Below are 27314 nucleotides of genomic sequence, written 5' to 3'. Positions count from 1 at the left end.
CAAATAGCACAAAGTCTCATTTTTAAAACTCTGTGCTTATTTTGTTAGTCTGAGTTGTTTTTGGTGAGGAAAATAAGCAGTGTAATTAACCTAGCTGGGTGCAGTGTTGAAGGAGGGGGTGTTTTTAGGCACGGTGCCACTGAATGAGGCAGAAACAGCAGGAATTTCATTGCATTCTGTTGCCTGAAAATTATTAGATAAATCCAGCCCTCTGCGCGTGTATTTAGGCACTATATTATGTTGTCAGCTGAGAGTGTACACTCGAGCAGTTTCAAGCAATGGTAGGTCATATTTGCAGATGTGTCAGACTGCAGGAGGATGATGATGATGAAGCGTTGCCGGGTGCCTGACTGCTTGAGGCGAGGCCAGGGGACTCCGTGACTCCCAGCATACCCCGCTGCCTGCCTGTCACCCCTGGCACAGCTGGCTTGCCTATATTTAGTGTGCCACCAGCTCCCCTCAGCAAGATTAATGGAGCTGGGGGAAGATGAATGGAGGAGCAGAAGGTTCAAATTCAGTGGCTGTCTCCTGGCATGCCATTGTGCAGACACTCAATAAATTATCCTGGAAATAAAAAGAATGGAAAAAGCAGCGTCTGCATACATGTTCAAATTTTTGATTTGAAGTTTGTTTCATTCTGAGGTATTTTTGCCCATCCTAGGGCTGTACGATATGACCAAAATCCGATATAAGAATTCTATCGTCTGATAACGATATAAATCACAAAAATGTAACATTTTCTGTAAATTCTGTGGATCTCGGGCAGCTCGACTTGCGTGAAGTGTTTCCAGCTGCGCGTCATGTAGCTGTAGTCAAGTGTTTTAACAGATGCATGAAACGATACATTTTTAGACATAAGTTGTAACGGCTGCCGTTTTCTTTGAGTATTTATTACACGGCGTGCTGCGGGGAAAAGCCTGTTCTAACGTTTGAGTCTAAGGTTTATTTTTTAGCACCTGGCAGCTCTTTTTTATTTCTCATCCGTAAATAATCTGCTCTTTCACGTGGTTCAGTTTATTTTGAAAAGTCTCAGCAGGATCTTGAGCTTTATTGTGAAAGGTTTATGTGGAACACAAACAAGCGGACACGCGATGGTGTTACCGTCGTCGTTGCTAACCAAAATGCAAAAAAACAGGCGCTTGTCCGTCTGTAATGTGGTTATATAAAATATAAGAGAAAGAGAGAACTTTAAGAAATGAATATAGCAACTAAGGTGACCATCAAAACGATGAAAAAAATATTGTTGTGAACAGTTTATTTTGCGACCCACGAAACAAACGATAGCGTAAAATGAAACGATAGACTCCGATATATATCGTTATATCGAACAGCCCTAGCCCATCCTCATTTGGACAAACATGTCCGTGTCCAAATGAGGATGGGCCTGGGAGGATTGGGACAGTATACCCACGCAAGTAATTGCATCAGGCATATAAGGTCATTATTTTTGCATATCAGAAAACAGTCCATTAGTTTCATTTACCTGTTTCTCTGTCCACATATTGAACAGCTCCTGTTTGTTCGATATTTGCATCCTATCATTTGCATTATTTTTTGTTTTTTCAGAAATTATTATAGTCCCAATAAATATTAAATAAAATTTATATCTCTGATAAATATTTGGAACCACTTTTGTTTTTTTAATCTTGAGTCATCATTTTGTGATGCAGAACTTTGCCTGCACAAAACTCACCACAGATCTTGCTTGTAGTCTGATCTTCTGCAATAAAACACTTGATTTCAGTTTCAGACTAAAGCCATTATGCTGTTGAATCGTACCCCCACCCCACGTGTGTTTTGTTTTTTTCTTTAAAAGACTATTATCAGTGCCTCACAGTGCTACCCAGAAATTAATGTCCCGTTTAATAGACCTGACCATTCAGCAACCCGGTGCATTCTCTTGCTGACTCTGTTGACATTTTCCAAATACAGGGACGACACCTCTGGAGAAGATGCAGAGGACAAAGAGCCTCCCGTGGCTATCAAGGGTCGACGAACAGCCAATAGCCAGGGACGCCGCAAGGGCCGTATAACCCGCTCTATGACCAGCGAAGCAGAGGAGACCTCAGCACCGCCACTCAACAATGAGCTCGGTCAGTATCTCTTGCATTGCAGCAAATTGGTGCAGATTTCTCCTCTCTCTTCTTTCAGTGTTAAAAAAACAAATGATCATATGACTTAAGCCACGCTGAACTCTGTAGCCTTAGAAAACAATGTAGGTAAACGGCATGGTAAAATTGCTATTGGACTTATATACAGATGTAAAGACATACGTTATTACAAAATCATTCTAAATTAACCCTATAATTTTTAACTAGATGTAAAAAATTAAGATGGCATGCAGGAATAAATTGTGTGCATTTGTTAACAGCAATTGAACAAGAGAGAATCTTTACAGATAAATATTTGCCATCATCACTCAGCACTGAGTTTGGTCACCTTTGATCTAGTTGTGGCCTTTGGTTCCGTACCACAAGAGTGCACTGTTGATCCTTTGTCTGTTATTCGTGTTGTCTTATTCAGTCTTAAACTCATTACTTTTGCCTCACTGTCACTCAAACAGCATAAAAAGAAATCGTAATGGGTGTAAAATGTGGCAGCATTAGGTACGCACACAAAATCCTATTGGCAAAAGATGAACTATTAATAAAGGACTGTGTGTCAGCACTGTCCCCCTGCTTAGCTCTGTTTCATGTTCTAACAGATGGTGTGTAAACTGTGCACACACAGACAAACTAGCTTCAGGCTAGGATGGCATTTTTGATGTTTCAGCATTTGTGCATACATGCTGCAGGTGTAGTCACAAAGAATCCCCTGGTGACTCGGACTGTAGGGGCTCTCAGTCAGCGGCCACACCCCTGCCACTGTTTGCTCCCTTGCTAGCAGAAGGGCTAGCTGGCCCAATGTGCCCTTCACAGGTCCGTATAGAGGACACGTGAGCACAGACTCCTGCTGCGCTGTCCTGTCATGGAAGGCCAGGGACAGCCTGGCTTATGGCCTGTGCAGCGAAAGAAGCCAGTTGTTTTGTCTATAATCATTAACTGACTTCTCTCCTTGGATTTCCTGCTTCCACCATCTAAAACAAACAGTCCCCAGCGACCCATGCTGCAGTGCTTCACTAGCAAGCAGTTCAAGCCACCCTCCCCCTCTTATTGTTTTTTCTTCTTCTTTAATTTCTCTCTGTCTTTCTTCTCGTCAGTCACTCCCTAACAGACATAGTGACAACTGCCCACTCCCCCTCCCCCTCCTCCCGCCTTCTCTAACTTGGTGGTTCTCCTTTTTTTGTGTTTTTTTTGTGTTTTTTTTTTTTTTTTTTAAACAGCCAATCTTGAAATGAATGAGAGCTCTCGCTGGACTGAAGAAGAGATGGAAACTGCCAAAAAAGGTAAGAGACCTTTCTTTTCTCATGTGAAGTAGTTTTATTGCAGGTTTTATGTATTATAATAAACTCGTCAACGCAAAGAATACTTATCAGCTTCAAGCTCTGTTCGAAAGCATAGACAAGTGATGTGGCTGTGACTTCCTGTTGGTGTGGTAGCAACCACCACGTGCTGCTAGGTTATGTCTATGCATGTGTATGTCAGTCTGCCTGAACGGAGTCTGCTGCTTTTTGGAGCTGTTTCCCTGTGTCTCTGGGTCAAGGCAAGCCTGTCTTTTATCAAGGAGGCTGTAAAGTCTGCCCCTTATCAACCAACCCCTGCGAATGCGGCAGTCATTAACTTGGGCTGTTTATTGTCTCTCACTGAAGATTACTGGCTGATTCATAAAGGTCACTGACATTCTGTCAGTTTTCCTTGCACCTGCACTCTCTGAGTATGCTTTTAAAGTTTTTTTTTTGTTTCGTTTTTTTTAATATGCAGTACATTACCCTCATTTGCTGATTCAATGAGCTCTTTACCTGCAGTAATGTTTACTATGCTTTAAAGACACGTTTACATATCGCAAGAAAAGGTGAGTGTGTGTGTGTGTGTTGGCAGTGACATTGCATATAAAGATCTTTCTTCACTCTTCACAATAAATGTGTCCTTTTTTGATAACTTCTAAAATAGTGGGCAAAGTTGATCAACTACCTCTTTGTAGTGCTAGGTCTTCTGCACATGATTCACTGGGTTTCACAAGGCGGCTGCTTTGTGGTAATTTATAGGTGATGTGTCATTGTGCTTTGTGCGACTGGCAGGCCTGTTTTTGAATGTTTTGAACAGCAGATGAGGTGCCTTGCAAACAACTATCAGAATCTCCAGTGTGATATTAAAATCCCATTTAGTCTGCACCTGCTTTGTGTCCCGTCTCCTGCAAATTGGTACTTGGGTGTTTGTGCAGGTTTGTGTGTTAAGAGGTTATTTTGTGATAACTGGCACTAGCCTGGCTCGAACACGGTCCTGTGTAGTAATCCTGGTTAATGTCTTCAGTTCCATTCTCCTGCTGTAGGATTAGTGGGGCACTCCATCCAAGAGGATTAGCCTGGCAGCTCTGTGGGAGCGGGGCTTCTGTGAAGGGCTTATGTAACCACAACCACAGAACCCCAGCTACAGTACCAAGGGCTGAGGAGGAGGTCGTTTTATCATCAGTTCTAGCAACAACCCCCACACCTGTCAAAAGGGATTCCCTTTCCAAGAATTCAGACATTCCAAGATCACAGCCTCCGTCCTCCCATTTCCTCAGTTGCGCTTTAGTTTTGAATAAGCTTGTCAAGGTGCTTTTCCGCAGCAGGTGCTTGACATGTATATGTTTTAAAGAGGTTTAGGTGTCCCGATGCTAATGTGTTTATCCCTTTGAGCTAACCAGATCTGAATAATGGCATTTATAGTGTCTGGCTGGGCCTCACCATTCCTGCGTGGCAGTGCCAGCCAGCAGTGCCTTTGAGGAAGGCATGGCCACACTTGGAGATGGATCACCCTTGTCTTCCCCAGTCAAAGATTGGCACCTCAAACAAGGGATGAGCAGGCTTTGTAACTCTGTCTTAAACCCACCACCCTACGCCTACGTGAATGTGGGCAAATGCAAGTAATGTGTAGCAAAGGCTATGCCTGTGTGTGCTGGAGTGCGTACCAGTCTTGGCCAGCATTTATGTAAGTGTGCTAATCTGCCAGGCTTCGCTTGGGTGCGGGCAGCCAGGCAGCTGGATAATAGGCCCAGCTCTGCATGCTGGAAGAACCCATTTAAAGGAGCAGCAGGTAGAGAATGCCATATTATCTTTTCTCCCTTTCTCCTCCGCCGTTGCTCCAACTCTGTCTCTCGTTCTGTCTCTCGGTTGGGAAGATGGCAACAGCCCAGATTGGCAAGAGCTGTGGAAGATTTGGCAAGCGCCTCTTTCCCCCACTCACTTTCTCTCTCCTCTCACTGTGTGTTGTTATAAACTGGAGAGGTCACATTCAAGATGAAAAGCAGGTCAGTCAGGAAAAATGTGAAAGCCTTTATGCTTTCTCATGGTATCAACATCAACTCCCTCTCTCACCCCTGCTGCCCCCACTCTTCTCTCTGTGCTTACTCTCCACTTCTGTATCCTTTCCCTTTCTCCATTGTCTCTCTGGCTCAGTGGCTCTGCTTTCTCTGTGTTTCCTCACTTTCTCCAGACTGCTCTCTCTCTCTCTCTCTCTCTCTGCTCTCTGTTTACTCTTGGACTGCCCGAGTGTATGTTTGTGTCTGTGTGCTAGAGTATTAACGAGAGAGAGAGAGAGAGAGTTTGTACTCACTCATGCGGTTGTGTGTGCGTGTGTGCGTGTGTGCGTGTGTGCGTGTGTGTGTATGTGCATGCCGCGGTGCCTGCTGGCAGAGTGAGGTAGGGGGAGGGACAGACCGACGGAAAGAGGGAGGGAGGGAAAAAAAGAGAGATAGAGGAGAGATCAGATGAGGAGAGAGAGGCTGAGCACATAGAACCGCCCCACAGTCCCACTTTCCTGTGGAAGTCTTCCCAGACGACCGCCATTGGGGAGAGGAGCGACTGAGAAGAACAGAGCAGCACTCACCGAAGCACAGGGAGGACAGAGGGAGAGGGAAAAGGAGGGGAGAGGCCAGGAGCATGTGCTGGTTTAGAGTATGTCAACCTGACACCGGCTCATGTATCGAGCCAGCTGGCAAGAAGAACACCGAGACTGAGCTGTTTTCATCTCCTCTGCTCTGGATCCGGAAGGCCCAGCCCTGAACAGCTTCCCTGCTGGCCCTCGAGAGATCAGACCGTCTGATAGCGTTATCCAGAGCAGGGGCACGAGACGACGACCAGAGCGACAGGCATGTGACAGACAGGAATAACCACTTTCTGGCCGCACCAGGTGTTGATTGGACTTTATCTGGGAGGAGCTAAAGAAAATACGATGTCCTGATTGGGTGTGAGGCTACCACCTGTTTCAGTATTCTTACAGCTGATTGGATGTATGCTACATGTGTGTTGCTCTGAGCAACTGAGGCCCTGAGCCAACTATAACTTATTGGGATTGTGCTTTGTGTGCTTGCGTGTGGCGGATCAAACTGGATATAGCTAGAGGTCATCACAAAGTGACCTTTGACCTTCAGTAAATAAATTGAACTCTTTAGCACTTCAGCTTAACTGCTTGCTGCAAAGAGTTAATCTAACTTCTATAAATGTGCTTATTCTTATGCCACCGTTGTTTCAGGGTTGGTGTGAAGGCATATATTTTTGTGTGTACTCTTATCAGTTTCGAGGGTGTATGACTTGTAGGGCAGTCCACCCCCACCCACCCACCCACCCACCGACTTTAAAAGGTTATTAGGTATCAGCAGTCACGTGTCTCAGTCCTCATGGAGCGAGTCAGGCCAACCAGTCTTTTCTTCCTGGGAGAAGCTTTTCTAGCAATACCTTTGGTGGCAGCAATGAATATTTCAGCTGAAAAACCTCTTCCACTTTAACAGTTTCAAGGTGCGCTGCCACTTTTAGACTCCAGAAGCTCAGACATGAAGATCACCCAAGCTTGTTATGGCAGGTCTTTTTATAATAGTATTAATAAATTCTCAGCCGGACAGTGAATATTATAGGTCTATGCACTTTTTCTGCATGATTCATAGCTTTGCTAGCCCTTTTAGCTAGAGATCTTTTTTAAAAAAATTACATTTGCACACTGTATGTGTGACACAGTACTTATGTAGGTGCTAATGTTAATACAATTGCAACTATTGTGCGAGTGAAACACGACTGTGCAGTTTAAAAAAAAAAAAAAAACTTTTTCATATTTAGGTGGCATTTTATGTGTCCTAATATCAGTGTTATAAGTATCTCTGTACACAAAGTCTTATGAAACATTTCCAGGAAATGAGACTTGTAAACAACTAATAGATCAGTTTTTATTGCAGATATCACTTAGTAATGGTCTTCACTAACTACTCAATCCAGTGTTGGTATCAGATTCAGGCTTTCAGATTATTATGAGAGCTGAACTGACGGGGCTGTAAACAGCTGTCCTTTCCTCTCCTTTGGCTCGCAGCTCTGCGTGTCGTCCTACTACCTCCATTAAGCGATGAGATGCAGAGACCTCTGAACCCATGGCCAAGGTTATCCCAAGACGTGTTGGCTCTGTGCCTGTTAATAACACCCCTCCCACCCACCAGCCCCCAGCAACCTTTTGAGAGCTGTCCTGTTGCCAGGACCTGTCAGGCTGGCACAGGAAACAAGTGGGTGGTGTAAGCTAAGCCTCTTACAACACACTGTTAATGAGCTGCCTTTTAGCTAACAGCAGACTCTGGGAGGGGGGCGCTGGAGCAAATTCTATGCTATCTGTATTTCCCATTTACTTGTCTTTATGCACTGAATGCTCTCTGCATATCTTACTATAGCACACATACACACTTTATGTGTGGGTCCCTACATTCTTGTGTGTTTCATGACAGGTTGATCTATCACAGCTCTGGCCCAGCGGGTGTCTGTAGACTCTTGTGTAAGGCCCAATCATGTGCTTGACTGAGTAAAGGACTTGGGTTTCTTGGAAGTGGGTCACATCAAAGTCAGTTAGAATATGACACACAGTGACCCCAGTGGAGTGAGTTAGTGATGTCATTGGTTTGACTGGCGGTTTACCTACCACTAGCACTTCCCTCTCCTTTTTGCTTTATCAGTCTCTCTCTTTCTTTCACTCTCTGTCTGTACTTTGGAAATCTATGTTAACAAGCCATGGTGCTCCTGGCAGAGTGGAACAGTGTCTCTGTTACACTGTGGGTAAAACTCCCAGGCTGTGCCGCAGTTTAGACAGCTGTATAGAGACAGATGTTCCTGGCTATTGATTTACAATGGCAACGCTGTACACTTGAAGAGATTAGAGATGGCATTGATAGTATATAAGCCAAAATAACCATTAAATTTACAATCGTCACAAGCAGTGCACTTTGCACAGCTTACATATTTTACAGCTGCAGAGAGAATAGCAGGTCATCAAGGGCCACATCCACACGTCTGTCTCTGTATGTCTATCCTAATCCCTCTGTCTGTCCATCTGTTAATTCTAGGCCTTCTCCAGTATGGTAGGAATTGGTCCGCCATCGCTAAGATGGTGGGATCAAAGACCGTGTCACAGTGCAAGAACTTCTACTTCAACTACAAGAAGAGGCAGAAACTGGATGAAATTCTGCAGCAGCATAAAATGAAATCGGTAATCAAAATGACATCCGCAAGCTTTTAAGAAAAAAAAAAAATAATAATAATTTTATACTTTGTGTAATGTTATACTGTAAGATTGCTTCTGTTGAGGCTTTTTTTTTTTTGCTTATTTTCACCCAGGAGAAGGAACGAAAGGCCCGTCGTAGAGGCAAAGCCTCACAGAATGAGGAAACTAATGCCCCATATCCAGCAGAGGAGGAGGAGATGGAGGGTTCAGGAGCCAGCTGCAATGAAGAAGAAGCCCCCGAGGATGGAGAAGGTATATCAATCCTTATGCCTTGATTTTAAGCCTTCTATTTTGTCTACAAAGTTGTTTGTATTGCATTGAATGTTCAGGACAACTACAACCTAACTACAAACTAGACTGCATACATAGACTTAATAACTCTCTTACAGTTTAGTCATTAATGGTTGTAAATGTAGAATTTATGCCAGAGTTCTTTTTTTAAATTGAATTTTATTCTACACAAACTTTATAAAGTGGCATCGTTTCATATGACAGAAAAAAGTGTTTGAGCAGCTCACGTTGGCTTAAAGAATCATGGTCTACAAATGGGAAAATGATCATGAAACGTTGCTGTAGTTTGTTGACAGAAGTGTACTGCGTAGACTGTACTTCCTCAATAGAGCACTGAAGTCCTGGGGGCTTTCATCCATTATTCCAATTGGTTTTGTTTTCCCCTTATTGTACAGTGAAACCTGATTAGGCAGAAGACTGGCACTGCGAAGAATCTTCTTTAGCAGAAAGAGATAAGAGGAAAAATGGAAGAAAAAAGGTGAAGGAGATAAAACATTTATAGTACAAACCTCTAATTTGTTTCCTTTTGAACCCTGTGTCCCTGCCAGGTGGAGCCAATAACAGCTCTGACACGGAGAGCCTGCCCTCGCCGCACTCGTCTGAGGACAGCAAGGCTAAAGAGGAAGCCTCAGGCAAGGCAAAGGGCAGCTCAAACACTGGCGACAAGGAGGACCTCGCAGACACAAGTCAGGCAGGGGATGAGAAACCTCCAGTCAAGGAAGATGCAGATTCCATTAAACAGGAGATTAAGACTGAAACAGGGGAGCCCAACAGAGACCAGCTGCAGCCAACACCGCCCAGTGATGCCACAGATGCAAAACCTCCCACTGCAGGCACAGAGGAAGTCAAGAGCTCCAACAAGAACTCCAAGAAGGACCATGCGGCCAAAACTTGCTCCCATGGAGACAGTGACTCTAGTGCCACTTGCAGTGCTGATGAGGTGGAGGAGCCGGACAACACAGATAAGAACAGGTGAGGGTTCGTAGCAATGGATATAGTGGATAATGGTAAATGGTAATTTCCCATTTGTTTAAATTAAAGCAACAATTTTATACAGGCACAACATTAAAACTGTGACCCGTGAAGTGAATATGATGGATCCTCTCTCTACAATGCAGTATTCTCTTTCATCGCATTTGTTTCATGACTATGGAGTAATGCCTCCTCCCTGACCTCATCAGAAGCTGAAATACTATTACGCCACCTGCTATAGGCTTTCTCAGTGACACCCACATAATGGGGTGTGACATAGCGTGAGATGTCATTCAAAAACCTCTTCTCTCTTCTCACGGAAGCCTGTTGGCAGCTGTCCTTTGGGTACTAAGCTAACGGCTCTAGCCGTACCCTATTAGGTAGCAATACTGTATAAAAAAAGTAGCACTACTTTTTAGTCTGTGCTACCCAAAGAACAGCAGTATTCTTCCCTGCAAGTTAGTTTGGTGGCTGTTTAGCCGATTGTCAGGCCCACCAGCATGGCCATGGCTAACAACCTGAGTGAAGTTGGAAATCTGTCTCTCTGCAGCAACAAGAGCTCTCTCTGGGATACACACCCAGTTTGTGTGGCATGTGTAGACTCCTGAGGCTGCCTTGACCTCCCCCCAAATCCATTGTATTCCTTTATGACACAAACTGTGCCACTGCAGGCTCACTCACCAGGCTAACCTGCAGGGCAGTGTCCCTTTGGTGTGTGAGGCAGCTTTGCCACAGGGAAAAGTGCTAATACCTAAGGACTTTTATGCAGAATCACACTCTGAGCCAGTAGCTAATTCTTTCCCATCACTGGTGGCAGACTGACGATGTGAGGGCTTTTCTCTATTAGAGCTATCCTGGGAAGCGACGCTAACAATGATGGAGATGAGTCAGCTGATTCAGAACTCCTGTTTTCTAACTATAATTTCCAACTCCCTCACTACCAACTAAACCTTCATTGCTGTCTACCTTATAGCGCAACATACAGGACATGTGCAAGCACACAGCTGCTAAGATCAACATCCCTTCAGAAGAGGGTAAGATAGCTAAACCAGATACCACTATGTGGGAAGAAATATTTGTTACATCCGACAATGTCCTCCAGTTCCAGAAAGTGGGAATATAGGCTACTGGGAAAGCCATGGGGCTAATGGTTCTTGTGGGGTGGGCATGCTGGCTTGGGCTCCCCAACCTGATGACAAAGGAAAAAGGATTTCCTTGACACCTCTGTCATCTGCCAAGGCCTCTTGGTTGCAGCACAGGCAGTGTCTCCCCCAGCATTGCATTTTCAGGATTCCCAAAGTACCAGCCCCTCAGGCTGCAGCTGTTCTCAAGAATAGGGACATTTGAGGTTTTGATGAGGTCATGCAGGAGGCCCATAGTGAGAACCATCAGCACTAATCAGAGGACCAGGCTTATAGCCATAACCCTGAGTTTTACAGGGACATCTTTTCCCTGGTATTTATGTGGTTATTACTTTTACTGCTATTTACCACCCACCTAACATTGTTTCAGATCAACAAAAATGGCTGTACCTTAATGTCCTCCAACAGAAAGCAAAAAACATATCAGAAAACCATCTCGAGAATATAAGAAATACCTCTGGACAGTGAGCCTGTCTCCAAACTCTACAGACAATGATGCTATCAAACATCTGTTGCATATGAAAGTATGAGGCACAGTAGCCTAATACCACAGCAGCACCCAAGCACTCCAATATCACCAATGCCATGCAGTCATAAGATACCGACAATGATGCCATGTTCAAGCTCCAAAGGCCTCAGAGCTGTTCTGGCATAATAGGGACCTACACAGTATTAGGCAGTTTGAGTGCTGATCAGTGTATCCCTTCCCTACTTTATTTCCCCTGTTTACATCGTTATACCAGTTTGAGAGCTTTGTTGTAAAAAATCTTCTGGTTTTTGAGTTTTCTTGGGTATCTTACATTTCTGTTCTGACACAGCAGACATAAGAACACAAAGCAGTGAGGGCTTTGAAGTGGTAGTAGTTGCCTAGCTACACTGTACAGCATTGAAGCCATATTTGGCAAGCTGTTTGTGTGTTCATGTACCACAGGTTGCACTTTTCTATTAGCCAAGGATTTTATTTGCACATCAGTATGAAAATAGGTAGATATAGATATATAAATATACATATAGATATAGATAGATATATCTATAGATATATAGAGAGATAGATAGATATATTATTATATCTATAGATATATAGAGAGATAGATATATCTAAATAAAAATATATATAAAAAATAAAACATGTCGTATGTGTCTGTGAATGAGGCCGCTAGAGATTGGTGTCAGAGTGCGTAGGAGAACTGATTAGTCGTGTTTGCACGGTATTTGTTCAGTTTTTTCCATGACAGCAGACTGCATGTACTGGCAGAGCTCAGGGAAATGCTGCCCTCTGCCAAGGCAAACAAATGGGGGAGGGTTGGGGGGTGGGGGGGGGGGGGGGGGAGAGTGTGTGTGTGTGTGTGTGTGTGTGTGTGTGTGTGGGGGGGGGGGGGTGCATGTGTGGTTCTGTGCATCGATTTGTGTGTTTAACTGTAATTCAGAGTCTGTTGTGTTTTTTGACAGATGTGTAATACATCAATATGAATCTTTACTTTTTTTCCCATGGTCTCGGGCTATGTCAGCACACATCCTACTACATGAGTGGGTGGAAAAACTAAACAAGTGATTTTGTATGCTCTTCTTTTCAACCTCTTCTTTACTCCCACTAACTTATTTCTGTTCGTCTGTGTAGAATGTTGTCTCCACGGCCAAGCCTACTGAACTACACTCATGATGGGGTCATATCATCCCCACTACAGAAGCCCATGGATCTGAAACAGCTGAAACAGAGAGCAGCTGCTATACCACCTATTGTGAGTTGCTAATTTTAAAGTTGCTAGCTTTAGTTCTTGTTTTAAACAGTTACAGATCTTTTTTTATGTATTTATTTATTTATTTATTTATTTAATATGACTCATGCAGAACTACTTTGCTAGAATCCAAGAATACACATATGGACTTGATAATGAGCATTGTTATTGTGTCCCTATAAACCTTTATGTCCCTTTTTAAGTGAAGAGCATCTTGGCTTTTCCAGCCTTTGAAAGGGTCTTAGCCACATAAAACTGATGTACTCACACACTCACAATCTTTCATTACAGTTGTGAATCCTATCAAAGTCTCTCTGCTTACAAGGCTAACACCATAGTAGGTGAAATTGTTAAGTCATAACCGTATAAGATAAGCCAACCAGATGGATGATAACGAGAAATGAGATAATGACCATTAGGGAAACCTTAGCTTGTCAAGAAATAAGAGATGCGTCTTAGCTAACATGCTTATCAGATATTTTATGTGGCTAACCATATGTCAGCTCCTGGATAGGAGTGGACTTGTGTTATATGTGTGGCACATATGTAACTCTGTTATTTTCTTGTCGCCCTGTGTGCAGATGCAAGAAGCCTCGGTGCAGGGGGGTCAGCAGAGTGGGAAGGCATTACTGCCTCCCCACGCTTTGGCACTGTACCAGCAACAGATCACCATGGCTCATGGGGAGTCCTCTCAGGAGGTCAAGCTGCAACAACAGCAGCAGCAGTTTCCAGGCCAGCCAGGCAAACAGCAGCCTTATACCCCACAGGCAGACAGAGACAGGGAGGCTCTGCACAGCAACAGCCCACGTGTTCGCCCGCGCAGCCCCTCTGCCGGCGAAAAGGATGGTATGCACACCTCCATCACAACAGAAACTTCTCTTATTGCCTAGAAACTATATTTACCTGCTAAAGTTGCAAACACAGAAGTTCTTCACAGTTTTAGGTTTTCAGCTTGGATCCTTTTTATCACTGTTCTGTATGACCTTAGTGTCACTCCACTGCAGGGTGTACAGCTTGGTGTTTTATAAAAACAAGATTAGAGGATTAATGAAATGATTTTTTTTAAATGAGGTTAATGAAAATGCAGCACAACATGCTGTTCTAGTTGCATTTGATCTAGTTTTACTTTGTTGGTCCTTGCTACATCCTGTAACCTTGAGTCTGTGTACTCTAGTGTTTAGGGCATTGAAGTGTTTCTGGGACACTCATGGAGAGGGAACTGATAAATGATCTGGTATTGCTATTGACCCAAAAGGGAATACAGTCTGGTTCAGTGCAGTTACTGTAAGCTTGTTGAATGGACTTTTAAAGGTCCACACAAAGAGAGGTCTTTTATAACCAGCATGTGCACGGCAGCTGTGAACTCCAAAGTCCTTTTTCATTCATTTATGCTAACATAAGGACAGATATAAACATGTATTCCAGCTTATATTTATTGATATTTTTCAGCATTTAATCACAGTGTGGGGGAAGTAATAGTTACAAGTAAGCGCTTGTGGGGATTTAAAAAATTGAGGATTTGGTGATTGTAAAAATGCTGTGAGGATTTAATGATCTGTGGTGTGCTTATGTCCATTCAGAGCAATGAGAAGCAGTTGCTGCTCCTCCTGCAGGGATTAAGTAGGTTCATCCATTGCCTTTTAACTTGTCCTCAGCTGGATTTCACTTTAAATATTAGCACTGGGCTGGTGTGATTGTATTAAGTAAGGGTATTAATTCAGTAGCGTGTCACTCTGTCTGGGAAGTAGCATGAGATATTCTTTGTAATTCTTATGACGACAGTGATGAAGGTGTGGAAAGTAGTGTGTTCGTAATGGCCAAAGGACAACTTCTTGGATTAGTGGATAACCACTTGTGTTGTTACCTGGTCCTGACTCTCCTTGTGTGTCACTGTTGCAGAAAAGCCCCCAGCATTCTCTCCACACAGTGAAGTTAAGAAGCAGGCGCTGGGCCCTGATGACCCGAGGACCTCTAACTTGGGGCGCTCAGTTCTATCCCCTTACCCTGTGTCCCCACGAGACATGGCCAAGAGCACTCATGACCAGCACCTGCTCCACTTCAACTGTGAGCATTCTCTTTACATAATCTTTTATCTGTACTGTGAGAACATTTAGCAAATCCGTGTCTACTTAACTTGCTTTTTTAAGCCTTTTTCTAAAGATCAGTTGCTCAAATCTCATTCTCACAATCTCATCCATCTGTCAGCGTTCCAGCCATCAGGCCACCCCTCACTGCCGCAGGACAGCGGAAGGCTAGCAGCAGTGAGACCGCTCACAATGCCAGAGCCTCCACCTCTCATTTCCTCCTCCAAGCCAGGAGGCTCTATCACACAGGTACAGCACCACACCAATAACATTAAGTAGACATAGTTTGAGAGTAGAAATCATGTAATTGTTTTGATCAGTGATCCTACATATTGTTCTTATGACCATGTACATTTTTTAAAAAATTAAATAAACAGGGCACGCCAGTACAGCTGCACAGCCCAGCTCATGGGTTGGACCATGGGAAGATGCCCTCCGCACCGATGGGGGTGCCTTGGATGGATCAGAGGAAAGGGGGTGAGTAAATCTGGCTGAGGGGATTAATACTCTTTCTCATCATTGTGCCCTGCCCCTCTCAGCAAGGTCTGTCTTCAAAATGAGATTTTACTTTCAATGAGACTTTTACCTGGATAAATAAAGGATAATAAAATTGTCCCTATTCATTTCGTTCTCTTTTCTCTCTGTAATCTAATATATAGCAGGTGGTTTTCCAATAGTAAAGCAGGAACAGCTGTCCCCTCACAGCTCGTCCTCCCAAGCTGATAACCTGTCAGCCCAAGGGCCATCTCATGATAGTGCTGCTGGACGTGGTGGGTGCTCTGTCTTTTCCCACTGTTTTACTGCCACACTGAGTACAAGCAATAAGCCATAGATTCTGAACAAAGTCAAATCATGACTTGCTTTTTATTCCAACACACCAAATTGGAGTGACTTTTCTAAATGTACTGAATGTAACCTAGGCTAGACTTTCAATCTCTCTCTGTCTAGCCATTCATCTATCTGTTTATTATAAAGTCAGTGGGTAGTTGAGTTCACTGATGTTGGGAAAATGTGAAGATTAGGAGAAACGGCCCAAATCTGTATGTGCAGAAGTGATTGTACTCGGTGATGCTTCAACTTTTTCTTTTCGGGTGGTCTTGCAAAACATTTTCAAATATTTATTTCCAGTTAAATGCATTCCTCTTTTTTACTCTTAATGTGACTTTACATGTTGGATTATAGTGACAGCGGTCTCTCTCTTACTGTCCTTAAAGCGTCTATTTCAGCTGTTCAGGGGGGTAGTATCACTAAAGGCATCCCAGGGACCAGACTGCATCCTGATTCCCCAATTCCCTATCGAGGCGGCTCCATTACTCAGGTGAGTGCTGACCGCTGAAGTAGTCCTTGGTCATTTTAATAAAGCTGCTATACTGGAGTTAAAAATGCTCTAGTTTAAAGTTCAAAATTGGTACAAAAGTAGAGAGACAAACTCTATTCAGAAAATAACAACAGGTTTATTTGTATTTTCCAAAGAATTTTACTCATATGAAGGTCCTTGTTGTTTCCACTGAAAATACTCATAGGCTGTTGGTTTGATGATGTAACCTACAGATAATCCCTGACCACTGTTACAACTCTCGTTGCAACAGTCTCCCATATGTACAGTTTGTTGGGTGGGGCAATCCTCGTGTTTGTTAATAATATTCTGCTGACTCTGTTCTAGTTTGAGTTGTGCATTACAACACAACTGGAAAACGGTTCTCTTCCCCTTTTCGAGGAACCTCCGAGCAACCTTTCTAATTCACTGAACACGCTTATAAATAATTCCCCAGTATGCAGGTTTAGAAGTGACCTGCTTTTATGTTTGACATCATAACTAGCACGTATGGCTAGGATCTAAATCAAATCAGTTTCTTAAGTCAAGCTTAAAAGTTCATTTTTGTTCCTAAGTGAAGATATAAGGAGAGTGCTTTTCAAGCAGCGCTACTCCTGTGCAGTCCTCCAAAATCTCAACTGCACATTGCTCGACATAGATGACACTGTGCATTGGTTGAATGCCGATTTGTTAATAAACAGGCTGGGAAAGGGAAAGGAGTGACAGCAGAGATCTCGAGAAAATCAAAGATTAAAAAAAAAAAAAAACAACATGAAAAGCAAAGACGGCTTCTGCAGGAGTCTTTGTATGTTAAAACTTTGCTCTTCCTTCTGACTGATGGGCCAACAACAGCCCACGGTCTTGTTATATCACACATTTTTGACACTGCCTCCATCTAGCAAGGTGCTTGCTGGCTCCAACTCTATTCCAACCACATGATTGATGTCATTGACCCTTTCGTGTTATATCTCAAAACATGAATTGGCTTTTATTGACTTGAACCTCCTAGGACCTGGCGTCCACATAGGTGGCCATCACATTTTGGGTTATTTAGACCAAAATACTGAATTTTGCTCTACAAGGGCCTGATATCCACTTACGAGGACATTATACTGCTACTGTTCTATCAAGATTTTAATATATGTGGCTCTCATTTTTCTTAAAAACAAAAATAAGGCAAAAAAAAAAAAAAATCTGGTAATTCTTTGTTTTTACATTCATCGGGCCCCAATATGTCCAAATATCAATGAGAAATTAAAAAAGCATGTAGTGGAAGAGTTCGGGTCTTAGGAGGTTAATATTGACCATGTCTCATATTTCTGTAGGGGAGAATTTTTTTGCAATAATTATCTTTATTGTTTTATTGCCCAGCCCTAGCTCACCATTTCCCCTTGTAATACTGAACTGAAACTAACACTGTTAAATTAAGTCAAGGTTCATAGTGACAGCAGCATGTACAGCTCATACACTGACGGGCCACGCATTGTTAGAAGTACTTCATTGGTTCATTTTGATGCCGTCACTGGTTTCTGCTCATAAAGTTGAAGGCTTTATGTCTTTATACCTGTTTAAAATCGCCACAGTCAATTTTAGCAGCCTTCATGCGTCAGAGCTTTGTCCTTTTGATGGAAACGAGAGCAGCAGACCTGGTTAGAGGTCATAAGGCTGGTGGATTTCCGTGGTGCTGTGACATAACTGCAGCTCTGGGTGGCCCCATCACCTTAGCAACAGGTACACAATGTACCGCATCTGTTCCCTCTTTACTTTATCTATTTACTCTAGACGTGGGCAAAACCAGTCATTGATATGCCCACTGTAATATCACATCCAGCTGCCATACTGGCTTCTATCTGCTGTTGTGGATTAGTAAAAGGAGAGATAACTGAAAGTGTAACATCTCTATTGTTAGAGGGATACCTTTTTAGTGTGCAGGCTACCATTCAGTGCACAAATCCATATAGCATTGATGACTTTTCTTAAAGGGTAGGTGCGGGTAACTTAAGTCAGCGCCATCTGATCCTATAATAAGAAACCATGCTAGTCTGGCCTCGTCCTTCCTCGGTGTCTTCTTGGAAAAGCTGCAAGCAACACAGTAACAATTAGAGCAGGGTGATATGACCAAAAATATTTATCACGATATACATTTGAAAATTTGCGATGACGATATAATTGACACTAGACAAAATATTTTACAACTCCACAACTTTATTAGTGCAAAAAACCCCATCAATGTATTTTCACTTAAACAAGCAGCTGTTTTTTATGTGCATTAAAGTTATATAAAAATGTAACAGTGGAAATGCAAATTCCTTGCTGACAGTTTAACCAAAAGGCATTTCCAGTGGAAATTGGCTGACATATCCTCAGCATAACCTTGTATAATATCCACAAAACTTAAAAACAGGTTATACACACACAATACGGTAATATTATGTTGAAGCACAGTACGTATCACTCCGCGAGGCGCCTGCATACGATAGCCGTAATGCTCCGACAATCCATCAAGCGGTGGGGCTTTGTAGCTTAGCAAAGTCGTACTAAAACATTTGACAGATTTTCGAGCGCCGTGTACCACATAAAATTGTTTCGAGGTCAGTAAACACAACCAGAATTCATACATAAGGCACACGGGATTATAAGGGGCACTGTCGATTTTCAGAAAAATTAAAGGATTGATTTTAAGTGTGCCGTATTTTCCAAACAACACGGTAATAACGACGGCCCGCTAGCATGCTCTACCAAAAATAGTGCTTTATTGTTTATCTGACGGACGAAAGCTAAACCAGTCCCACACCACTGAAATTGCAGCATTTTTAAAAACCAATTCTGGTTCATCCGTTTCATTTAACGATCCACTTTCGCTCTTCTCATTCTGCGTCGCCGCCATGTGCGTATGTAAACATAGACACTGCGCATGCGCGTTTTACCCATATTCTATCGCGATATGTCATTTTCCTATCGTTGCCCAAAATTACACTGGTATTACCGTGAACGGTATGATATAGCCCAGCCCTAGTAACAATGTTCCCTAAGCTACTACTTTTCATGTCCACTTTAGTGACGTGACTCAAGTTGTGTGAGTGGGTTCACTTGATGGTTCCTCTGAAATGTTTAACCTCAAGCTGTACTTATTTTTAACTCAGTGTTTTCCTTCTTTGACATAGTTGAGTCTGATTAGACTCAAGAACAGTCAGCTTAAATTTCCATAGATGTTTGTTCACTTGTTTTTCTTGTTTGTTTGTTTTAATTAGTGGAGTAATTGTAAATGACAGTTTAACACTCGTGATATAAAGTCTGTAATTTCCGTAACATTTTTTGTTATGACGTTGGCACTGTTTAGTTTTACCGAAATGAGGATTGTTAACCAAGTCTGCTTGTAGTCAAGGTTATCTGCGGTCAGGCTTCACTGTCATTTGCATATCAAAATCCTAATCAGACTTTTTTTTTTTTTTATTCTCTGCTACAACACACTGATGGTACAACGTACAGGTCTCATTTCTTCTTTTTGTTTCCACAGGGGACGCCGGCTGATTCGCTGTATAAGGGAACCATAGCACGACTAATGACTGAGGACAGTGCCAGCCGAGTTGAGAGGGAGCGCGATGAGGCCCTGTCTAAAGGACATGTGCTCTATGAGGGCATTAGTGGGCACATTCTTACATATGATCGTAAGTAGGACTTGGCCGTATTGTCCTACTTTTTGCTATGTTGCTTTTAGTTAATCTTAGAAATAATATTGATTCAAATTGCACATACCTTAAGAAATACTGTCAGTATATTTACTGAGATCTTTGTCATTTATAGGCTCAGCATCTCAGACTCCTAAAGATGAGGGCCGAGGTGGAGGGCAGTCTGGGGAAATCCTGGGCCTCAAGCGTCCTTATGATGTAATGGAAGGAGGCATCTCGAGGGGACTGCCTATGAGGGAATCGTTGTCGGCTGCCAACTGTGAAGGTAACAAATGACATATAGAGGTTTGACTTTGTTTATTTATGAAATAACTCACCATAGTCTTACACCTTACCATTCCCTCCTTGGTACCTCCACCTCAGGACTGATTGGACGAGCCATGCCTCATGATAGTGACAGTCCCCACCATGCCTCTTACAAGGACTCTCATCACATCCGTGGTTCCATCTCACAAGGTAGCAAGTGGTTTACTTCCAACGAGATTTTATTTTGAATTCTCATTTCATCCTGGTGAAGTACTTAAAAAATGTCCTCAAGCAGAACATACATTAAAGGAGAATGTTAATGCAGCCTGTGTTTTTGGCGACCCCAGAAAAGACTGATGCTGCTTTACCAGTCACCATTGGTTTTGTGAAGGTGCATGGTTAAAGGCGTAACAGGTTATTGATTGATGTAGTCCGTGTTCTCATTTCATCTGACTCCACTCCCAGAGCTCCCTCCAGTGAACTGAAAGCCAAATTTTTCTGTTGTTTCTTCCTTTACAAGAAATGGATAGTGCTAGCTGACCTGAAGTTATTTGCCTAAAGAGCAGCAAATTAAGCAGATCTCGAACCCCAGATTGTTCAGCTAAGCTTATAAAACGTTTGTGGCTGTCGCTCATGTTTCTTTATCCTTCGGCTCACTTCTGGCTAAATTATGAAAAGAAATGAGAACACTAGGCTTCCTGCTCTTGTTTGAAGATTAATAATATTCATATATTAACATTTCAGGTATACCTCGTCATCTAGATCAGGATAGCTACATGAGGAGGGAACCTAAACAGATGAAAAGAGAGAGCCCCCCACCTCGTGGGCCTGGCTCTTTGTCTGATTCTATGAAAGGCCGAGAGACGATAGTGAAGGAGGCTGGGCGCTCTATCCACCTCATTCCCAGGGAAGAGCTCCGACAGCCTGGAAAGGAGGGCATCATTGTACAGGTACACACTAAAGATAATGCTATTGACATATGTAGAGACAATCAAACACTTCATGCTTGCTAACTGAGTTAATTCCCATTGTGGTCTCTGAAGGGAGCATCCATGAAGCAGGAGGTGGCTAGTTCAGGGAAACGTCATGATGTCCGCTCCATCATGGGCAGTCCCTACCACGGTACACAGTCACACCTGGAGATGCGTACTGAGAGAAGCCGATATGAAGACGCACCTAAAGGGCGCCCCAGTGCAGTGGTCAGTACAGCTAGCCCCATATCGCGCTCTTCTCCACTAACGCTGGGGTCAGAGCAGGGTGGCAAAGCCCATCACAGCCCAGTGGGCTACGATGATAAAGGAGCCTTAAGGACACCTTACCCTGGATCCTCACATCGTAGCTCCCCACTGTCCAGGGAGGCAGGTCAAAGGCAGCATGAGGGTAAGTATATCACATGCTAAAACGATTGAGAGTTTGTAATTTAAACGAAAAAAGAACCAAGAAGTATATGAAAATGCATAAATCGTGTATATGTGTGACAGGCATGTAAGAGAGTTGTTCTGTACTAAAGATTATTCTGTTTCCTTGTATTTTTTTTGTTTTTTTTCCCACCAGTTTCCAGTAAGAATCTGACTCAGGAGCGTAAAGCCACACCAACCCCCAGAGAGATGACTACCACCAAATCACCACTTTCCACTCTTCCAGATCAGCAGACCCTGTTTCCGGGTCTGGGACCTGAAATGTACCGTCACATTTCCTTAGCTTTTGATCCTGCTGCGCTGGGTCGTAGTATCCCAATCGACTCAGGTACTGTGTCCATTATAGTGTGTACATATTGCCCCCATCCTCATTAGAGAACAGTTTAATCATCTGCAAGGCATTTGTGTGATAATGTGATTGTTGTTGAGTGACTTCCTGACAGATCATCTTCTTGTTTATACACAGCAGCATACTACTTGCATAGGCCCCTCGCTTCCGGTGCTCCATACTCTCCCCACTACCCCTACATCATCCGTGGCTTTCCTGACACCGCCGCCCTGGAGAACCGGCAGACGCTGCTCAACGACTATATCACTTCTCAGCAGATGCATCAGTGGCCTGCAGCTGCTGCCATGGCTGCACAGCGCTCATCTGACATCATGAGGGGCATTCCATCACGTGACCAGGCTGTCCCCCTGCCCTACCCTCCTCGGGGTAAGGCTAATACTCAGTCACTAACTGAAAGTGCAGTCAAGTGTGCTGCACCTGCACTACGAATACAAATAGGAGTATGAAACAACAGCAGGGTGGTTGTTATTAATAGAAGCACCTGCAAGCCAAAATTTAATGTTAGTGCTGTTCATGCTCTGAGTTATTTAAATCAATTTGGTGGACAGTTTATTTATAGTCAGCTGGTGTGTAGTAATAAAGCAGCATTTGATTTTGTCATCACACTCTGTGGGAGAGTCTTATTTTCCTTTATTATGGCATTTTCCACAATTTTCCTACAAAAACAAATAAATATAATAGAAAAAAACTGAACTGAAAATTTGTCATGTAGGATGATTGAGGGAGCTGCCAGTCAGATTATTTTCCAATATAACGCATTGAAGGAACACATCTTGACTCATTTATTACTTTGTCTTAGAACACTAGAGCAGAATCTATTAAGTTAAAGGGTTTATGTTTTAGTCATTTGCTTCTGCTTTCCCATTTATCTGTCAGAAATATAGAATTTCACATAGTCAGTCCATCATTTCAGATTTAATAAATATAAATATCACATTCCCTCATAAAACATTTGCATCACTGTTGACAGCCTCTCATTACTTTTTATGCCCTGTAATCAGCTGACCCTTCTCTGTCCTCTAGGGATCATCGATCTTTCTCAGGTATCACACATACTGGTCCCTCCCTCTCCAGGGACAGTGGATCGCATCCCTTACATCCCTGGGACGAGCACCGGCTTCCCTGGCAGACCTTACACCACCTCTCCCATCTCACCCGGTACAGTTCATTTCACTCAAGCAGACTCGCACAATAAATATGTTGCACTCTTTTTATTTCTAAAGTTCTCTTTCTCTCCCTTTTTTTTGCATGTGCAGTTGGCTCCTCACACATGAGCAAAATGCAAGGCACGGCCTCATCTTTAGAGCGTGAAAGAGATCGTGAACGTGACAGGGAGAGGGAGCGTGAAAGTGAGAGGGAACGGGAAAAGGAGAGGGAGCGCGAACGGGACCGTCAGAGAGATCGGGAAAAGGAAAGGGAGCGCGAGAGGGACCGCGAAAGGCAAAGGGACCGGGAGAGAGAGAGGGATCGAGAGCGTGAGAGAGACAAGGGCGGCTCTATTGGAAATGTGGAGCATGCCCCCATCTGGCGACCAGGTGTGGAGAATATGTTGTTCTTCATTTCTATTTAAGTTACGAATCTAGTTTGGAATTTGCAAAGTTATACGAGTCTGTTTCTGCTACTTAGGTACAGAGCACAGCTTGTCAAGCAGCAGCAGCAGCGTAAGACCTGCGTCCCAGCCTCACAGCCACCAGCACTCCCCAGTGTCGCCTCGTACCCAGGAAAACGTCCAACAGAGGCCAAGTGTCCTGCACACTGGGGGGAAAAGTCTTTCTGTCAACGAACACTCCGGCTCATCTGTGTTACGGTAAACTGAACTTTAACACAGAAAATTTGAATAAACAGATAAAAAGTTGTATGCTGTTTTTGTTTGTTTGTTTTTATAAATAAAATTCGCTTTTTTAAATGTGTGTTTGCTTTGTTAGGTCCATGCCCTCAGGGTCATCCCACTACCAAGGTTACCCTAGCCATCTCCAAAGGACAGGTGTGCTTTCTGAGGCCTACTCAACTGCCATGGATTTAAATGCACCCAAAGAGCAGAGTCGCGATGCAGGCAAAAACAGGGGAGGTCTACCCAAACATTATCAGGACCAGCATGGCCCATCCAGTAAATCTGACCCCAAGCTGTCCAGCCCCAGCCCAGGTGGACTATACCCCGGGTCTTATACCTCTGCTTCAGGCCGTCCCCAGCACCTACTGCCTCTGCAGTCAGACAACCCTCCTGGCCGTGGAGAAAGCGGTACACCTAGTAGGGAAAAGACTCAAAACAAACCGATGTCCATTCAGGAACAAGAGCTCCGATCACTCGGTAAGACTACCATGACTGCGGCCAACTTCATAAACGCGATTATTATGCGTCAAATTTCTTGTGAAACGGGGATGCCAGAGATGGGCTCGCTTGTTGCCAGCAGCGCCACTGATGGTAAGACGCTCTGGATCCCAGGGGTCCCCCCTCATCACCCAGACCCACTCCCCCATCAGTCTGTGGCCTATTGCACGCTGTGGTGGTTGGCATTATAAGATCAGCATAATTCATTTACATTTTTTGTTTCAATGCTGTAGTTTTATTTTTGCCTTTTTTCCCAGTTTCTCCCTTTTATAGACTTAAAGTCCACCAAGGGTGCCCTCTGGAAAGCCTTACTTCTAGCTTTTCCAAATTGGACATTACTTGTTTAGATTACATTTTAAAAAGAATTTGGAGCTTGAATGAGTTTTGATAGTGTTTTTGTGAAAACTTGATTTTTCCAAGAAGATCCTAGGTGTCCTTTAAGGTAGCTAAAGCTGGTGGGACATTTAGGTTGAGCATCCTTTGCTGCTTATGTTCATTTTATTTCCTAAGAGGATGTGACTTGAATTTAACATGTGGCACCCTCCTCCCTGCCATTCGGCTGCTTACGTTAAGAAAATATTTCACCACAGACAGTTAGATCATCAGAGTAGTATTTTTATACCCTCTGTTCAGTAAGACTGCTGTAATTCAAACATATGTAACTCAGATGAAAAAGAACATTGAAATAGAAAATTGGTCTGATAGTTTCATTAAACAGGAAAAGCATTACCATCCACCAAACTCACTCCCTGGGGTCCCAGAGTGCACCAGTGTTGCAGAGAAGGCAGGTGGGAAGGGGAAGTAACACGGCAAAGACCGGAGACACTTTCAGCGAATCAGGGGGAGGGGGTACTACAGCTTCTGGCCTTCCAAATCTGTGCATGTTCCTGTTTTACTGCTCACTGTAATCTATGCTGATTTATTTAGGTTTTCTTTTTTTTGGATGTTGCGAGCTAATGTACTCGAGAAGCATGCTTCTAGATGACAACACTAGGATGATGTTGTTCACAAAACAGTAGATGGATCCACAGAGAGAAATACAGGTGCTTATAAAGCTGCTGCTGAAATGAACCCAGAGTCTCTCATGTGTTTTCTAGCTAACAACAAAAGGCAGAGCTTGCTGTCCCCACAGGATCACTCGTTCCCTCTCTGGGATTCACAGAGTCAATCCTGGTCCCCTCTTTCAACTTACATCATCCTCTGAAATGAATAATGTAGTGTAAGAGTTGTGTAACAAAAACACGTAGCGAGATATGACACACAAGGGACACAAAGTCTTGAAATCCATGTGCTGTAGTGCTCTCGAGAGCTTATAGGGAGAATGTTTTAGACCCTCGACTGAATGGAGTTTCTGGAGTTACGTTTTGTACTCCAGTATGATAGTAATAGCCTATTTCTATTCATAACATGCAGTACACACTTTTTAAGTTCCTCAAGTGATATAAAGGAGGATGTAAAAGTGTCTTTTTGAACTTCTTCATTTCAGTTACTGATGCAAAACCTGTCAATTTTAGCACCATTTCTGGTCAAAGATGAGTTTGCCAAGGCTGTATGCAAAGTGTGCACTGAAAATATCTTGAGCAGCTCTTCACACTTACTCATATTTAGATATATTCTTCTTCTTACTTTTCTTTTTTTTTTTCCAAAGCTTGCACCTTGAGCCTACAAAAGTCTGGATGAGTGTAGAGACATCTCAGGAAAAAAAATGCATGTTTTCTTTAGGACATTCCAAAGGTTTGGAATTATGTCACCTTAACCTGAAAATCCAAACTCATTTTTAAAATGTGTGGGTGTGCTTTTTGCCTGTCTCTGTGTGTGTGTGTGTGCGCGTGTGCGTGCGTGTTTTCTGGATTTGACTCTTAGCTATGACACACGGTCTTTACCGTTCTCCATCTGAAGAGAGACTGTCTCCAGGCCAGCAGCCCCAGTCCCCTTGTGTCAAAGGCAGCCAAAGGGTGGTCACTCTGGCACAGCACATCAGCGTAAGCCCTCTCAACTACTGCATAAAACAATCTAATAATTAGAAGTGCTTTATAAAAGAAGTTGGCGTTTGTATTAAAGCAAATGCATGCATGTCAAATGTGTTTAGTTTTCTTTAGAGTAAAATAAAATCCTTACACACGGGTCTCCTGATAGTTTATCTCAGACAGTCTTGTGTAATGTCTGATGTTGATAATCTTCACCCAAACAGGAGGTGATAACTAAAGACTACAGGCAGAGCCAGCAGCAAAGCTACCACGGTTCTCCTGTCCTGGACTTGACCCGTCCACCCAGTGCCTCCCAGCCCCCTCCCACTTCACAGGAGTCTGCTCAGGGGACCCGCTATGCCGAGGGACCTGGTGGAGAACGCAACAGAGACCGGTAGGAATCTCTGTTGGGTACAATTAGTGCATCTAACCTTTTATCTCATCTTAAAATCTTATATAAGTGATAAAAAGATTTTTATGTCATAGAATATATGTAATGGATAATCAGAGTTATGATATTCATGCTGTTTTCCAGATCTCCACCTCAGCCTAAAACATCACCTGTCAGTGTTTCTATTGACGGCATCGAACCGGTGTCTCCTGTTGGAGCCAACTCTGAACCTGAAGTCCAGAGAGGAGCCTCCTACCCCAGCGAGCAGGGAGAGCAAGGGTAAGTTTGGATTTGGGTTGGAGCAGCAGCATGAAAATCAAGAGTCCACTCCAAAAAGTCCATTATGAGCACAGTTTATTTACATTTAGCACCACTAATTAGATTATTTCACTGAGCAAATTCTGTAACACAATGCCAAAATTTAGGTCCTGGTCATGAAATACTAGCCTACTGTTTTATGCTTGCATATATACTGTACCTGTCACATGTGTATGTGAGGTTTAGTCATGTTTAAAGGACAGTGACAGACTCTGACATTGGATTGTGGTTTCTGGAGTTTCTGCTCCAGATAACAGAGTTGCTTCTGGGTTAATAAACCTACTTTTTATTTTCTTCAGTCAGAGAAATAGGAAACTTTAATGATTGTGTATCTGTTTGGTAGCCTCGTTGCACTGGAAAGGTTTTTACAACCGAAGTGGGTGGCACGATTGTCACGTAATCCTCTGGGCCATAAATTGTGATTGCCAGGTTTCAGCATTTATTAACAACTGATTGTG

General features: G+C 43.2%; 1 protein-coding gene across 4 annotated transcripts in view; it reads left to right on the top strand.

The window, feature by feature from the left end:
* Positions 1-27314, top strand: part of ncor2 (nuclear receptor corepressor 2) — an 88766-nt gene that overhangs the window by 53884 nt on the left and 7568 nt on the right. The window contains exons 16-41 of one of the 4 annotated variants that reach the window (XM_035913089.2): positions 1933-2093; positions 3323-3385; positions 8452-8594; positions 8723-8861; positions 9449-9872; positions 12633-12753; positions 13332-13596; positions 14650-14814; positions 14956-15083; positions 15212-15311; positions 15497-15604; positions 16049-16152; positions 19667-19817; positions 19954-20103; positions 20202-20294; positions 20829-21034; positions 21128-21464; positions 21639-21830; positions 21972-22217; positions 22875-23009; positions 23108-23386; positions 23478-23658; positions 23777-24159; positions 26044-26162; positions 26372-26541; positions 26683-26817. In XM_035913089.2, coding sequence (XP_035768982.2) covers positions 1933-2093; positions 3323-3385; positions 8452-8594; positions 8723-8861; positions 9449-9872; positions 12633-12753; positions 13332-13596; positions 14650-14814; positions 14956-15083; positions 15212-15311; positions 15497-15604; positions 16049-16152; positions 19667-19817; positions 19954-20103; positions 20202-20294; positions 20829-21034; positions 21128-21464; positions 21639-21830; positions 21972-22217; positions 22875-23009; positions 23108-23386; positions 23478-23658; positions 23777-24159; positions 26044-26162; positions 26372-26541; positions 26683-26817 — 4698 coding nt within the window. Of the gene's footprint in view, positions 1-1932; positions 2094-3322; positions 3386-8451; positions 8595-8722; positions 8862-9448; positions 9873-12632; positions 12754-13331; positions 13597-14649; positions 14815-14955; positions 15084-15211; positions 15312-15493; positions 15605-16048; positions 16153-19666; positions 19818-19953; positions 20104-20201; positions 20295-20828; positions 21035-21127; positions 21465-21638; positions 21831-21968; positions 22218-22874; positions 23010-23107; positions 23387-23477; positions 23659-23776; positions 24160-26043; positions 26163-26371; positions 26542-26682; positions 26818-27314 lie in introns of all 4 variants that reach the window. The other 3 variants (XM_035913087.2, XM_035913088.2, XM_006803161.2) reach the window with 3 other exon arrangements.

Source organism: Neolamprologus brichardi, chromosome 12 (assembly GCF_056152115.1).
Source record: "Neolamprologus brichardi isolate AB-2024 chromosome 12, ASM5615211v1, whole genome shotgun sequence".
NCBI lineage: Eukaryota > Metazoa > Chordata > Actinopteri > Cichliformes > Cichlidae > Neolamprologus > Neolamprologus brichardi.
Note: the sequence above shows the minus strand (reverse complement) of the source record. Positions and strands in the feature narration are given on the sequence as shown.